Source organism: Oncorhynchus tshawytscha, linkage group LG10, assembly GCF_018296145.1.
Source record: "Oncorhynchus tshawytscha isolate Ot180627B linkage group LG10, Otsh_v2.0, whole genome shotgun sequence".
Taxonomy (NCBI): Eukaryota; Metazoa; Chordata; class Actinopteri; order Salmoniformes; family Salmonidae; genus Oncorhynchus; species Oncorhynchus tshawytscha.
Window position 1 is genome coordinate 22,297,997 of NC_056438.1, and position 15,673 is coordinate 22,313,669.

At 41.0% G+C, this 15,673-nt stretch overlaps 2 protein-coding genes across 9 annotated transcripts in view; one reads left to right on the forward strand and one right to left on the reverse strand.

The window, feature by feature from the left end:
• The window catches only part of agfg2 (ArfGAP with FG repeats 2), a 28,168-nt gene extending 13,104 nt beyond the window's left edge, over positions 1 to 15,064 (reverse strand). For 4 of the 7 annotated variants that reach the window (XM_042328344.1, XM_042328343.1, XM_042328342.1 and 1 more), the window contains exons 1-2: positions 1,512 to 2,138; positions 564 to 657 (exon numbers count right to left, since the gene is read on the reverse strand). In XM_042328344.1, the coding sequence (XP_042184278.1) occupies positions 564 to 657; positions 1,512 to 1,678 (261 nt within the window). In that variant the 5' untranslated portion in view covers positions 1,679 to 2,138. Of the gene's footprint in view, positions 1 to 563; positions 658 to 1,138; positions 1,456 to 1,511; positions 2,139 to 14,932 lie in introns of those variants that run through there. The other 3 variants (XM_042328348.1, XM_042328346.1, XM_042328347.1) reach the window with 3 other exon arrangements.
• Positions 1 to 15,673, forward strand: part of acap1 (ArfGAP with coiled-coil, ankyrin repeat and PH domains 1) — a 37,578-nt gene that overhangs the window by 848 nt on the left and 21,057 nt on the right. Inside the window, exon 1 of one of the 2 annotated variants that reach the window (XM_042328340.1) lies at positions 12,924 to 13,621. The exons of the other annotated variant lie outside the window; for it this stretch is intronic. Within the exon in view, the coding sequence (XP_042184274.1) occupies positions 13,569 to 13,621 (53 nt within the window). The 5' untranslated portion in view covers positions 12,924 to 13,568. Of the gene's footprint in view, positions 1 to 12,923; positions 13,622 to 15,673 lie in introns of those variants that run through there. 2 annotated transcript variants of the gene reach the window in all.

The following is a 15,673-nucleotide window of genomic DNA, read 5'->3' on the forward strand; positions in this document are numbered from 1 at the left end:
CTACATTCCTCCAGAACCCGTCTGCAACCACCAAAACAGTGCCATTATCTGATCTGACTGAAAGGAGGGGGGCATCAAGCTTCCTCTTTTATCTCAAAAAGAGGGATAAGAAAATAGAGGAGATTCTACAACAGACTGGTCTAGAGAGGTGAGGGTTTGGATCTAATATTGTCTAGTTCACATTAAAAAAAACTATTATGGGAGATGGATAAATCTACCTCACGTCGCCTCAATCACTCTCAGGATGGCCCCGGTAAAGGGATGTACATATATCATTTATGATATCTATTTATAATACCTATGGTATATAATCGATTCTTGCTCTATTTATCCTGGAACATCAAAAATGTATAGAATACTGAATGTTACGAGTCCAAGTATGCATCACAATTGTGTTTTGTTCACCTTTTCCTGACGTTAAAATATTGAAGTATCCAGCCGGGGCACTGAAAATTACCCCCAGAATTGTAATGAGGAAGGTGAAATATAGTTGGAATACTGTTAGGTCCCGCCTACAAGCCCACCTGACTGTCAACAATGGATGCGGCCCGTTTGTCACTCACCTCGTTGCCATGGTTTTGCAGAAACTCCACTTCCTGTTGGGAGAAGGTTGTCATGGAGATAGACTTGACTCTGTGGGGAGGGTTGAGTCCTCTCCTGAGGCAGAGAGATTGGAAAAAAGAAGAAAAATAAATAAATGAGAGATGGAAGATGTGTAAAAGTGGGCACTTCACATTTGTTCTGCCTATAATCACATAAATCACTGAAGAGGAACACTCATGATAGAGAATTGAAGAGGAATGGGATGTAAGGGGGATTTAAAGTGTTTTGAGAAATGGATGCCATGACAGGTGACTGTGAGAAAATGCGAAAATTGTCATAGTGCAAATGTATCCAGTGTAGAGGTTAGGCATAAAAAACAAGACATAATAGTTTGCTCATTCAGTGTGCAAATGGTTTAAAGTTTAGGCTATTCTTCTGTGCTCGTGACAAGAGTCTAAACCTGTGCTGAAATCTGGCCACTGCAAATTACTGAACCTTGCGACATGCTACAGGCATAGCCTATAATGTGTTGAGGACCTGAGCTGGCAACGGTCTGCATGCAGAATGTTACATGAACCAGAAAGAGACACCAAACCTGGGCCACGACGAAAGGAAACGTAACACGGCGCGGTAAACGGGCACGCCTGAAAATGTTAAAGTAGTAGTAGTACAATTAACTGTAGCCATAGGAAGTTAACAAACCAAGGGGCGGCCTCGTAAATGAATACAGGGCGCATAGGCCACGTTAGGCTACAGTTTCACGTTTCAGTTCCTTCTCAATGCTCAAATATAACAGCATCTTCAAATATGCTCTGCAGATGCAGCATACTGGACATTATTATTGGTTAATAATTTGCATGCAATGGGCTTCTTTTATTTATAGGCATATATAATAGCCTCATGTGCGCAATATGCATGTTATAGAAGCTATCCAAATATATATGTCCCTTGTGTATCCACCTACTTACAGCATTCCAGAGCACGACGTGCACACGAAGCAGCCCACGGTGATATCGATGTAAGTCACCCCCGGTTGACTGCACTCGAAGCAGTGTTTGTTTACTACAGCCTGGGCCAGCTCCCGGACCTTGCGGGCGCATATCTCTTGGCTGTCCCGATGTTTTCGGTTCGACATACTGCTGTCTCGGCCCGCTCTCGCCCGCTTTTGGTCTGGCGGAGAGGACTATAGCTCGTATAGTGGTGAGCCGATTACTACTGGCCCTCTACAAACCTCCCGTATTCCTCCCTCCGTTTACAGTATGTTACTCACGCCCGCATTATGAAAACGATGATTATGCGCCTCGCGTTTACGCGATTTGAGACCGATATTACCTGGATCTTCCTACGTGCATGCGTCGGGCTATTTTGTGTCTTTAGCGGAAGTCAGAAATGAGGTCTTATCAAGCTGTCAATGAGTTTTACTACGTCGTTATTATTTATCCATTGCTGCGGTATTCTCTTCTGGAGTGGAGAAAGACATCTGCCTCTCGCTCTAAATCTCTCTCTCTCTGCTCCGCTCTCTGCTTGCCATACGCACACCCCCCTTTGGCATTATTGCGCTCGTGTCTGTCGTTCCATGAAGACGCGGCGCTTTGGAACGATGACAGATTTTTGAAACCCAGATTGCCAGCTAAGGCAAGGACCAGAGGACCTCACATACCATAGAATGGCAAATAAAATAACCCACACAAATAAACCAACATAGACGAGAGAGAAACAATTCACCATTCTAGTTTTATGAAATGATATTCTATACGCTGAAACAAATAGATGTTGATTAGTATTATTTGATCAGAGCTGTCTGATGTGAGTTTATTTTCATAGTAACTCAGGAACAGACCTTAACGGCTACATCACGCCCATTGCATGATGACGTCCGACATGAAAAATGTTTGTTTCATCTGTTTTCAATTTGTTAACCCTTCACATCACTCTCTAAAACCCATCCATATAGAACAGTAACATACAAATAAATAAAAACATAGGCTAGGCTATACAGGTCCAAAAGGGTTTGCCCTCGCGCCATTACGCACATGTAGTCAACTAATGTAGTCAACAGACTGAAGATAGATTCCCTACGCAAAATAAATCTCTCTTAAATACTTTAGATTGGGTTCAGATTTGACACTCGGAGCAGATCAGACAGTGCAAGTAGGCCTAATGTAAGGACTTATTCTGGTCACAAGGGAGAGCCATGCGTGGTCAGGTCAGGCAGTGACTGACTTTCACTTGTCATGTGATCCTCCAAGCATTTCTGATGGTGCTGTTGTGGAGTTATTAACAATGTATATACATGTGTGTCTGTGTGTGTGTGTGTGTGTGTGTGTGTGCGTGCATATTTAACTGTGTCTCTGTACATGTACAAACATACACATGTGTTGTGCCAGAGAGACAAAAATGATAGGGCTAGAATAGACCATCAGCCACTGTGATGATCTGACTAGGCTAGTCAACCACAGACTAGCTACTGTGGCAATCAGACCTCTCTGGTTGCATAGCACCGTATGTTGTGATAATGTTGAGGTAGAGCTATTTTCGTGTTGCTCAAGAATATGTTCTGTTTTGAAATGTGTGTGTGTGTGTGTGTGTGTATGTGTGTGTGTGTGTCCCCCAATTTATATGGGATTTATATGGGATGGAGGGAGTAGCTAGCACTTACCAAGCATAATTATCTCACATAAAGACCTATTGTACATTCAAACTACATTCACTCTCACTAAAATAATGAATCACACAATTGACCATTCAGATTCTAAGCCCTGTCTAAGCTATATGGAATTGTTTTAAGAAGGTCATACCAAGGATCATTTAGCTATTTTATTTTCAAATTCAAGACCCCTTGAAGCATCCCTAGTATATATTTTAAAAAACGATTTGATGAAAAATTATTTTTGGCCTTAATGCTATTAGCCCATAATAACGCATCGAATAACAGATTCATTACATGGAACAACAGATGGTTCCCCCCAAAGATCTAAATAAAGTTTGTTCTGAAGTGTCTCTCCTATATCTGAGAGATATAAGAAAGATTAGGAAACATTTATCAATTTTTTGTCCATGTGTTTAACCCCATCATTTTGTCATTAAACTGTCTCCATATACAGTACCAGTCAAAAGTTTGGACACACCTACTCATTCAAGAGTTTTTCTTTATTTTTACTATTGTCTACAGTCGTGGCCAAAAGTTTTGAGAATGACACAAATATTAATTTCCACAAAGTTTGCTGTTTCAGTGTCTTTAGATATTTTTGTCAGATGTTACTATGGAATACTGAAGTATAATTACAAGCATTTCATAAGTGGCAAAGGCTTTTATTGACAATTACATGGAGTTAATGCAAATAGTCAATATTTGCAGTGTTGACCCCTTTGCAATCCACCCTGTCATGCTGTCAATTAACTTCTGGGCCACATCCTGACTGATGGCAGCCTATTCTTGCATAATCAATGCTTGGAGTTTGTCAGAATTTGTGGGTTTTTGTTTGTCCACCCGCCTCTTGAGGATTGACCACAAGTTCTCAATGGGATTAAGGTCTGGGGAGTTTCCTGGACATGGACCCAACATATCGATGTTTTGTTCCCCAAGCCACTTAGTTATCACTTTTGCCTTATGGCAAGGTGCTCCATCACGCTGGAAAAGGCATTGTTCATCACCAAACTGTTCCTGGATGTTTGGGAGAAGTTGCTCTCGGAGGATGTGTTGGTACCATTCTTTATTCGTGGCTGTGTTCTTAGGCAAAATTGTGAGTGAGCCGACTCCCTTGGCTGAGAAGCTACCCCATACATGAATGGTCTCAGGATGCTTTACTGTTGGCATGACACAGGACTGATGGTAGCGCTCACCTTGTCTTCTCCAGACAAGCTGCTTTTTTCCGGATGTCCCAAACAATCAGAAAGGGGATTCATCAGAGAAAATGACTTTACCCCAGTCTCAGCAGTCCAATCCCTGTACCTTTTGCAGAATATCAGTCTGTCCCTGATGTTTTTCCTGGAGAGAAGTGGCTTCTTTGCTGCCCTTCTTGACACCAGGCCATCCTCCAAAAGTCTTCGCATCACTGTGCGTGCAGATGCACTCACACCTGCCTGCTGCCATTCCTGAGCAAGCTCTGTACTGGTGGTGCCCCGATCCCGCAGCTGAATCAACATTAGTTGACGGTCCTGGCGCTTGCTGGACTTTCTTGGGCGCCCTGAAGCCTTCTTCACAACAATTGAACCGCCCTCCTTGAAGTTCTTGATGATCCGATAAATGGTTGATTTAGGTGCAATCTTACTGCCAGCAATATCCTTGCCTGTGAAGCCCTTTTTGTGCAAAGCAATGATAACGGCACGTGTTTCCTTGCAATTAAGCATGGTTGACAGAGGAAGAACAATGATTCCAAGCACCACCCTCCTTTTGAAGCTTCCAGTCTGTTATTCGAATTCAATCAGCATGACAGAGTGATCTCCAGCCTTGTCCTCGTCAACACTCACACCTGTGTTAACGAGAGAATCACTGACATGATGTCAGCTGGTCCTTTTGTGGCAGGGCTGAAATGCAATGGACATTTTTGGGGGGATTCAGTTCATTTGCATGGCAAATAGGGACTTTGCAATTAATTGCAATTCATTTGATCACTCTTCATAACTATCAGGAGTATATGCTAATTGCCATCATACAAACTGAGGCAGCAGACTTGAACATTGATATTTGTGTCATTCTCAAAAATTTTGGCCACGACTGTACATTGCAGAATAATAGTGAAGACATCAAAACGATGAAATAACATGGAATCATGTAGTAACCAAAAAAGTGTTAATCAAATGAGATTTGAGATTCTTCAATGTCACCACCCTTTGCCTTGATGACAGCTTTGCACACTCAAGGCATTCTCTAAACCAGCTTCACCTGGAATGCTTTTCCAACAGTCTTGAAGGAGTTCCCACATATGTTGAGCACTTGTTGGCTGCTTTTTGTAAAAGACCAAGTCCATAATATGGCAAGAACAGCTCAAATAAACAAAGAGAAACGACACTCCATGAAGGTCAGTCAATCCAGAAAATGTCAAGAACTTTCAACGTTTCTTCAAGTGCAGTTGCAAAAATCATCAAGGGCTATAATGAAACTGCCTCTCATGAGGACCACCACTGGAAAGGAAGATCCAGAGTTACCTCTGCTGCAGAGGATAAGTTCATTAGTTACCAGCCTCAGAAATTGCAGCCCAAATAAATGCTTCACAGAATTCAAGTAACAGACACATCTCAACATCAACTGTTCAGAGGAGACTGTGTGAATCAGGCCTTCATGGTTGAATTGCTGCAAAGAAACCATTACTAAAGGACACCAATAAGAAGAAGAGACTTAGGCCAAGAAACACAAGCAATGGACATTAGACCGGTGGAAATCTGTCCTTTGGTCTGATGATTACAAATTTGAGATTTTTGGTTCCAACCGCCATGTCTTTGTGAGATGCAGAGTAGGTGAACGGATGACCTCTGCATGTGTTGTTCCCACCGTGAAGCATGGAGGAGGTGTGATGTTGTGGGGCTGCTTTGCTGGTGCCACTGTCAATTATTTACTTAGATTTAAAGGCAAACTTAACCAGCATGGCTACCACAGCATTCTGCAGTGATATGCCATCCCATCTGGTTTGCTCTTAGCGGGACTATCATTTGTTTTTCAACAGGACAATGACCCAACACACCTCCAGGCTGTTTAAGGGCTATTTGACCAAGAAGGAGAGTGATGGAGAGCTGCATCAGATGACCTGGCCTCCACAATCATCTGATCTCAACCCAATTGAGATGGTTTGGGATGAGTTAGACCGCAGAGTGAAGGAAAAGCCCTCAACAAGTGCTCAGCATATGTGGGATCTCCTTCAAAACTGTTGGAAAATCATTCCAAGTGAAGCAGGTTGAGAGAATGCCAAGAGTGTGCAAAGCTGTCATTGATTTGTTTAACACTTTTTCTGGTTACTAAGTGATTCCATATGTGTTATTTTTTATGTCTTCACTATTATTCTACAATGTAGAAAATAGTAAAAAAATATAGAAAACTCCTTGAAGGAGTAGGTGTGTCCAAAACTTTTGACTGGTACTCTATGCTTCCATTCACTGCTTCAACGTGTATAGGGGACCTTCAGACGAGTCTTGTGAGGCCTGTGGGCGTCCGAGAGCAAAACATGGAAGTCTCACCTTCACACAGACCTTTTGCCACATATCATATTAGTGTGTAGTCCAAACAGTTCAGATGCTACAGACAGGAGTTGGCAGATCAGCTCTACTGACTTCAGACGAGTCTCCTGACACTTGTAGAGGTCATAGAGAAAACACGGAGAAAGAACACCATCGTGTTCATGAGGGGGTTTTAGACATATTGGGGGTTTTAGGCATATATACATTTTTTAACCATTTTCCATCGTAAAAATATGGAATAAGTAAAACATCTAGCAGAAAAAGTCTTAAAAGGTATTAGAAATACATTCAAAACACAATCATGTTGAAGTAAAGACCCCTCACACTGAGCACAAACTGGTTGATTCAATGTTGTTTCAATGTAATTTGTCAACATTTTGTGATGTGGAGACTACCTGTAAAATACATTTGAATTGAAAAATAATAACTGTTGTTTTGAGGGTGTAATTTCAACCACAGGATTATGTCATCATATGAGCAAATTTTCAACATAGACAAATCTTGTATAAAGTATGTGGAATTTCTACCTTTGTAACCACGTCAGATCTTCAGCGTTATATCCAGTATCAGAAAAAAACTATAGGCTGGGCAGCACCTCCTACTGGAGAGTTGATCTATCTACAGCTATTCATTTGGTTAAATTCAGGGCTTTAACCAAGCTTAGCTTTGATATTTGTCACTGGCTACTACCAATGTGCTATCATGAGAATGATTATTGAGAGATCTCTTAAAAGCTAAATACGTTCACTGTTGCATTCACATCATTCCAAACGGTAGGTTTAATAGAGCAAATGAAATGTAACTATGCAAACATTTGCAAAGTTATCAACAGCTACTGTTTCAGTTCAACCCAGTGTTCAACTAACAATAGACAATACACTTGGTCCTAGGGTTTCAAGCTTTGGTTGATTTCAAATGTAATCTTCAAGTTAATGATTAACTAAACCAAAAATAAAAGTTAACATTAAGCCAAGGGCTCAGAGGAAACTATCCAAGCAGTAGATATTCTACATCTCCTTTAAATGTTGATCATTGGTTGTTTTGTTAGCCAAACACAAGTCAATATTACTTTTGTAATACACTAAATAGCCTAAAGTTAAGGCTATCTTACAAACTAATGTAACATTCTCAGCCTCCTTCACTCATGCTGCCAAACATACCCTCGTAAAACTGACTATCCTACCGATCCTTGACTTCGGCGATGTCATTTACAAAATAGCCTCCAACACTCTAGTCAGCAAATTGGATGTAGTCTATCACAGTGCCATCCGTTTTGTCAACAAAGCCCCATATACTACTCACCACTGCGACCTGTATGCTCTCGTTGGCTGGCCCTCGCTACATATTCGTTGCCAAACCCACTGGCTCCAGGTCATCTATAAGACTCTGCTAGGTAAAGCCCCACCTTATCTCAGCTCACTGGTCCCCATAGCAACACCCACCCGTAGCACACGCTCCAGCAGGTATATTTCACTGGTCATCCCCAAAGCCAACACCTCCTTTGGCTGCCTTTCCTTCCAGTTCTCTGCTGCCAATGACTGGAACGAATAGCAACAATCACTGAAGCTGGATTCTATATCTCCCTCTCTAACTTTAAGCATCAGCTGTCAGAGCAGCTTCCCGATCACTGTACCTATACACAGCCCATCTGTAAATAACACACCCAACTACCTCATCCCCCATATTGTTATTTATTTATTTATTGCTCTTTTGAACCCCAGTATCTCTACATGCACATCATCATCTGCACATCTATCACTCTGGTGTTAATGCTAAATTGTAATTATTTCGCCTCTATGGCCTATTTATTGCCTTACCTCCCTAATCTTACTACATTTGCACACACTGTACATATATTTTTCTATTGTGTTATTGACTGTATATTTGTTTATTCCATGTGTAACACTGTGTTGTTGTTTGTGTTGCACTGCTTTGCTTTATCTTGGCCAGGTCGCAGTTGTAAATGAGAACTTGTTCTCAACTGACCTACATGGTTAAATAAAGGTGAAATACATATATATTTTTTAAAATCAACATTAAAATGAGTAAAACATCTATGGCCATATTTTGAAGTTACTGTAACTATAAATGTCTTCTCATGTAATCATATAAAGTGTGCATGTTCAAGACAGCATGACTAGGTCATCGCAGGTCTGTGGAGATCTGTAATAATCTGTGCAGAATCTCGAACGGCATTGGTCACTTGCACCATGTACATTATTGTAGTCTCAACTGTTATCCAGGTCAATCTCCTGTAAATTGCTCTGGCTAAGAGTGTGTGCTAAATTATGAAACTGTCAATTTGGTTCTGCTAAGCACAGTAATAGCACGTTAATCTGTTGTATAAATAAATAACATATCTAAAGTTGTATTCCCGTAGGAACTTTGCTTGTGCTTTTACATGGTTGAGATCATTGTGATAACATATTGGGAATTCAACAAACTTCTGTCTGACATTTTGAGTGAGCCAATATAGGTTGACATCTCATTGGTCAATGTCTCTACCAAATATTACACACATGTCCACATTGAAATGACGTGGTATCCAACTAATATTAACAGTTATATTTAGTTTTGCAGAAATTATTAGCCTTTTGTAAGTTTAAGAAATATTGCCTCGTGTTTTGTCATTCTGTTTCCAAAAACCCACATATCTTTAAGATATTTTCAAATGTCGCTCCATCATGAGGAGAGAGGATAATAAAAGTTCACAAGAGTAACGAGTAATGTTAGACCTACCAATTAGTTATTGTGTTTTTAGTGATAAATCATTTGGTTTATGATTTATTAAATGATTAAAATGCATCATTCTGTTACCAAACCATTAACCGAATTACCAAATAATCTGTAACAGAATTGGCTACAAAGGGAATTCATAGTTGTCACAAACCACCGTTGGGTCACCTGCTACTGTCCTCCTTTCCACTGGCGTACTATTATGTTCAGCTCATAACTGTTTTCTTTCTCTTTCACGTTTTTAAAATGTTTATTTCATTTAACCTTCATTTAACCAGGCAATTCAGTTAAAAGCTAATTCTTATTTACAATGACTGCCTACCCCGGGCCAAACTGGGCCAATTGTGCACCACCCTATGGGACTCCCAATCACACCCTGTTGTGATACAGCCTGGATTCCAACCAGGGTGTCTGTAGTAACACCTCTAGCACTGAGATGTTGTGCCTTAGACTGCTGCGCCACTCAGAAGCCCTTGTTGAAGCAAGAGTGTGAAAACCATCTGTACAACCTCTCCCTCTCTCTCTCGCTCTCTCTCTCTCTCTCTCTGTGTCTCTCTTCCCTCTTCTCTTTCTCTCTCTCGATTCAATTCAAGGGCTTTATTGTCATGGGAAACATATGTGAACATTGCCAAAGCAAGTGAAGTAGATAATAAACTCTCTCTCTCTCTCTCTCTCTCTCTCTCTCTCTCTCTCTCTCTCTCTCTCTCTCTCTCGTTAATGTCACCTCTCCTGGCTCTTACTAACACCTACCCATAAGTCCCCTCTCTTCCATTTACTGGAACTAGCCCTCTCACCAACTGAGCACTGACTGAGTGGTGCAGTGGTCTAAGGCACTGCATCTCAGTGCAGGTGGCATCACTACAGTCCCTGGTTTGAATCCAGGCTGTATCACATCCGGCTGTGATTGGGAGTCCCATAGGGAGGTGTACAATTGGCCCAGCATTGTCTGGGTTTGGCTGGGGTAGGCCGGGGTAGGCCGGGTTTGGCCCGGGGTAGGCCGGGTTTGGCCGGGGTAGGCCGGGTTTTGCCGGGGTAGGCCAGGGTAGGCCGGGTTTGGCCGGGGTAGGCCGGGTTTGGCCGGGGTAGGCCGGGTTTGGCCGGGGTAGGCCATCATTGTAAATAAGAGTTTTCTCTGAACTGACTTGCCTAGTTAAATAAAGGTTAGATACATTTTAAAAATGTAAATGTCCATATGGATATTGAAAAGTAATTGAAATTTGGTCAGTCCAAATCTGAACCAATCATAGACGACCGTTTCACAAGTTTGGACAGTATAGTACAGTAATAGGTCAGTAAAATACAATAAGGTACTGCACAGTAGGCCTAGAATTTAGTACAGTATAATTTACTGTATTGTACAGCACAGTACAGTGCTGAACTATACTCTATGGTACAGTACAGTACTGAACTATATGCTACTGTACTGAACTCTACTCTACTGTGCTGTATTGTACTATATTCTACTGTACTGTACTGTGCTCTTCTGTGCTGTACTGTGATTGATACAAATTTGGTCCGGTCCGGGCCATCCAAATTTGGTCTTGTTTGGGGCGGACCTCATTAGAATAATAGCCAGTTTGTAGAATAATACCCATACAAGCAAAGGAGGATAGTACATTTTTCTACCTATGTGTACTTATTCAGGATACATCACCATTAACAGAAGGATGTTCAGAATTATGCATGTCTTTATAATGCAAATCAGGGACCCATGATGTCATTATATTACCATCATTCTGTTACTGAGTGTTAATGCGCTTTACTTAGGCCTACTGTAGTTCAATTTTTTTTTAAACTCATGTTGTCATTTTTAAGCTGACACCCCATTCTTGCTGCAGACATCTTTGAATCTTAATTTGGGGTAGATCTTTTAACAGAGTTTTTGGAAAACATGGTCACAAAAAACTGAGGGAGATTTTACCATCACTCTATCAAACATTACTTCTGCACTGTTCTTCAGGTAAATGTGTTTTTGTAACATTTTGTGTGGAAATGGTTAAAAGTAGTCCTTATGCATGGAGTTGTATGGTTTGTTTCACTTTGCATTTGATGGTTTTGTTTGGAATACTTTTCAAGTCTCAGCTTAATTCTGTTACCATGGAACCATTGTTATAATAACTACCTCTTAGAATAAATTGAATATTCCACTTATCCCAGGTGCAATTTCTCATACCCCCTTCATGTTAACCATTTCCTTACCACCACATCACTGCCCACCGTCTTTTTGCTGTTAGTCAGAGAGGAAGAGGCGAAGCGAGAGGTTTTACTCTGCCCAAAATCTGAGGAATATGTACAGTACCAGTCAAAAGTTTGGATACACCTACTCATTCCAGGGTTTTTCTTTATTTTTACTATTTTCTACATTGTAGAATAATAGTGAAGACATCAAAACTATGAAATAACACAATGTACTAATCATGTAGTAACCAAAAAAGTGTTAAACAAGTAAAAATATATTTTATATTTGGGAATCTTCAAAGTAGCCCCACTTTGCCTTGATGACAGCTTTGCACACTCCTGGCTTTCTCTCAACCAGCTTCATAAGGTAGTCACCTGGAATGCATATCAATAAACAGGTGTGCCTTGTTAAAAGTTGGTATACAGAAGATAGCCCTATTTGGTAAAAGACCAACTCCATATTATGGTAAGAACAGCTCAAATAAGAAAAGAGAAATGCCAGTCCATCATTACTTTAAGACATGGATGTTAGTCAATACGAAAAATGTCAAGAACTTGTGCAGTCGCAAAATCCACCAAGAGCTATGATGAAACTGGTTCTCATGAGGACCGCACAGGAAAGGAAGACCCAGAGTTACCTCTGCTGCAGAGGACAAGTTCATTAGAGTTACCAGCCTCAGAAAGTGAAGCCCAAATAAATGCTTCACAGAGTTGAAGTAGCAGACACATCTCAACATCAACTGTTCAGAGGAGACTATGTGAATCAGGCCTTCATGGTTGAATTGCTGGAAAGAAACCACTACTAAAGAACAACATTAAGAAGAAGAGACTTGCTTGGGCCAAGAAACACAAACAATGGACATTAGATGTATTGATTTATTTGATTTACCCTTGAATGAGTAGGTGTGTCCAAACTTTTGACTGGTACTTTTGGCATAGACTTTCCCATTGAAGGCTTCCACCATTATGAAGTAGTCAACTGGGTGGGGATCCCTATCAGCTGGTAGCAATCAGCCAATGGAGAAGAAGAACATTGACTACCTTAAAATGTAGATGGAGCCTCAATGGCGCTGCCCATGTTATCACTGACGCTGTAGTGGTACAGATACAAAGATCAGTCCTCTATCTAGCTCTATGGTTTGTTGTTTGTGTATCTGCCCTCTAATTGGCTAGAATCGTCCCACCTGATCTGGTCTCCTCCCCCATGCCTTCCATCTTTAAGGACATGTATTTCCAACGTTAGCGTGGTCACTCGAATATCTTGTCAATATATTAAACAATCTGTGTTGGTTCATGCACTTGCATACCCGGAAATAGTGTGAGTGGGTGGACCGGCCGGGTGAGAGAGATAGAAAAGGATTGTAATCGTTACAGTGTCACCCTCGCCACCCTGGGGGGCTTCGAGTGGAAATTCCATTGATTGTTAAATCTTATTTGCAACAGCGGTACATGTGTTTTTATTGATGTTGGATTATTCACGGTGGAATGATCAACCCTTGCGATACATTTTTGGGGCATTTTTTCGTAATTTTCGTGACGCAAGGGCACATCAAAGTACAGAGAAAAAGGAGCTAACATGAGCGAAGTGGAGAAACGTGTTTATCATGAACTAATCGTTTGCAGTTATTTGATTATTTAAATTGTTCTAATCAATTCAGTAATAACATATTAGTCCAATAAGAGAGGCGCGATTCGAGTGATTCACTGACACCTAATGTCATGATTTGATGTCGAGAAGAATATAATTCAAGAGAACACAGGTTATTTATGGAAAAACCTACAAACAATGCAATATACTTTTAATATGTAAGATATTATATCTTACATATGGCTATATAACCTATATTTTATTTTCGCACCCACTGTCCCATGTCATTCAATACCAATAGAAATAGTTGCGTTTGCGTTGTTGATGTAATTTGTATCAAACCAACTGAAGGATGACTGTCAAACTGGACTTCGAAGAGTGTCTCAAAGACTCCCCCCGATTCAGGTAAATCTAGATTAGCCAATGAATAACTTTTTTTTTATGACTTAGTCAACAGTCTACATATATGCATTATTCATTCGGTTACATTGTAAGGTGAGAGCTATTTTGTGAGTGGTGCATAAATGTATGTGACTACCATTTTTTATTACAGTTCAAATAAGTTAGAATACACGATTTAAAGGGTAGGTCTACTCTTATGTTTTTGCAATACATTATTCAGATAGTTTCAGAAATGTCACATGTCCACAGAGGGTAAAATTATGACAAATGAGGCTTGCATCCACCCTGAGGAAATAGAGAAGTGATGACATTCATTTTTTTTTTAGGTCAAAACTACCTGAACAATATTATCCTGAGTTGGCATATGGGCCTAGAGTGTGTTAGGCTACACCATTGTAGTTCAGTCAGCACAACCACATGATGAACTTGTCAAACGAGTGTCAGCCCTGCAGATAGTTTGAGGGTCTTGCCTCTTGCCTGGGGTCACATTTATCACTGTGATGAGTCAAATGAGTTTCTTTGACCATTGACACTGTGGCGAGACACTGCCTTTTCTCATTGTTTTGGATGGTTTTTGAGTGCTGGAATGAAAGAGTATTTCTACAATTTTATACAACTAACATGACTCTTTAATTTGTAGCACTGGTGCTCCCAACTTTAAAAAGTTAGTTAAAAACGGGTGTGATACAGATGTAACATCAGCCATACCGGATGCAAAACACTAATGTTGACTTTAGCACCAATGCACCTAATACATGAATAGCAAATCAAAATTCTAGGTCACACAGCACACTATTTAGGAGCATAGATGGTTGTAGGTCAATGTAGGAATGCAGCACACCAACCTCCGCTTGGCCTATTCTCTTTCAGAGAGTCAAAACTGTATTTATTTAAACTCTAAAAGAAACGCAACATAAGACCAAAAGGGAAATGTATTTTTGGGTTTTGAATGTAGCTAATAAGAGGTTTGTTGCATTGGGCGTGCCTCCCTTTCTTTTAGCTGGCAGATCAGAAGACGTGACAGTGGTTAGACTCTCTTACTCTCTTGCCCTTTCTTTTAGCTGGCAGATCAGAAGACGTGACAGTGGTTAGACTCTCTTACTCTCTTGCCCTTTCGTTTAGCTGGCAGATCAGAAGACGTGACAGTGGTTAGACTCTCTTACTCTCTTGCCCTTTCGTTTAGCTGGCAGATCAGAAGACGTGACAGTGGTTAGACTCTCTTACCCTTTCTTTGTCTCTCGGACTCTGCTGTTTTATCTTAATTCTTGTTTGATTAACCTTGCAAGACCTTTAAAAAATATATATTTTTCTCACTCTTTCTCTTCTCTCTCTCGCTCTCTTCTTCATTCTTGGCTCACGGTCCCTCTGGGAGGAACACGCAGTGACGGAAAGTTTGACATGTTTGCGGCAGTCATTGGTGCATTCTGCAGCGGTGAGGTCTCATTTGACAGAGAACACAGAGGAGGGGGAGGAGGTTTTAGATGTAGGCCGTGGTCGAACTCTGGTAGGCCTTCATATTCACACACCGCTAGTGTGAAGGACTGGAGAGGGAGGAGAGGGTGACATTTGGAGAAAAGAGGCTTTGAAAGAATAGAAAAAGAGAGAAGTGAAAGAAGGATAGAAGAGAGAGAGAGAGACATCTCGGGAAAGATGAATGAAAGTGGAAAAGAGAGGCTACCGCAGTATACAAACGTCTGCCTCCCGTTGCTAGGTAACCGGGGGCGGCCTGGGGTTGGGGAGTGGAACAGGAAGTGAAGGGAGAGATACTGACGTGATAAACAAGAGACAGGAAGTGTGTTTTTTTGGGGGTGGATCGCTATGGAAACTTGAGGCCTCTCTCAGGCACAATTACTCATACAAATGCATAGGCAGTTTAATCACCTTAGTATCATCTTGTGCACACACACACACACACACACACACACACACACACACACACACACACACACACACACACACACACACACACACACTTTCAGAGGGTAATGAATATGATGTGTGTCTAATGACACAGAATTGATAAGGATGGAACAAAGCCTATCTTTGCTCTTATTC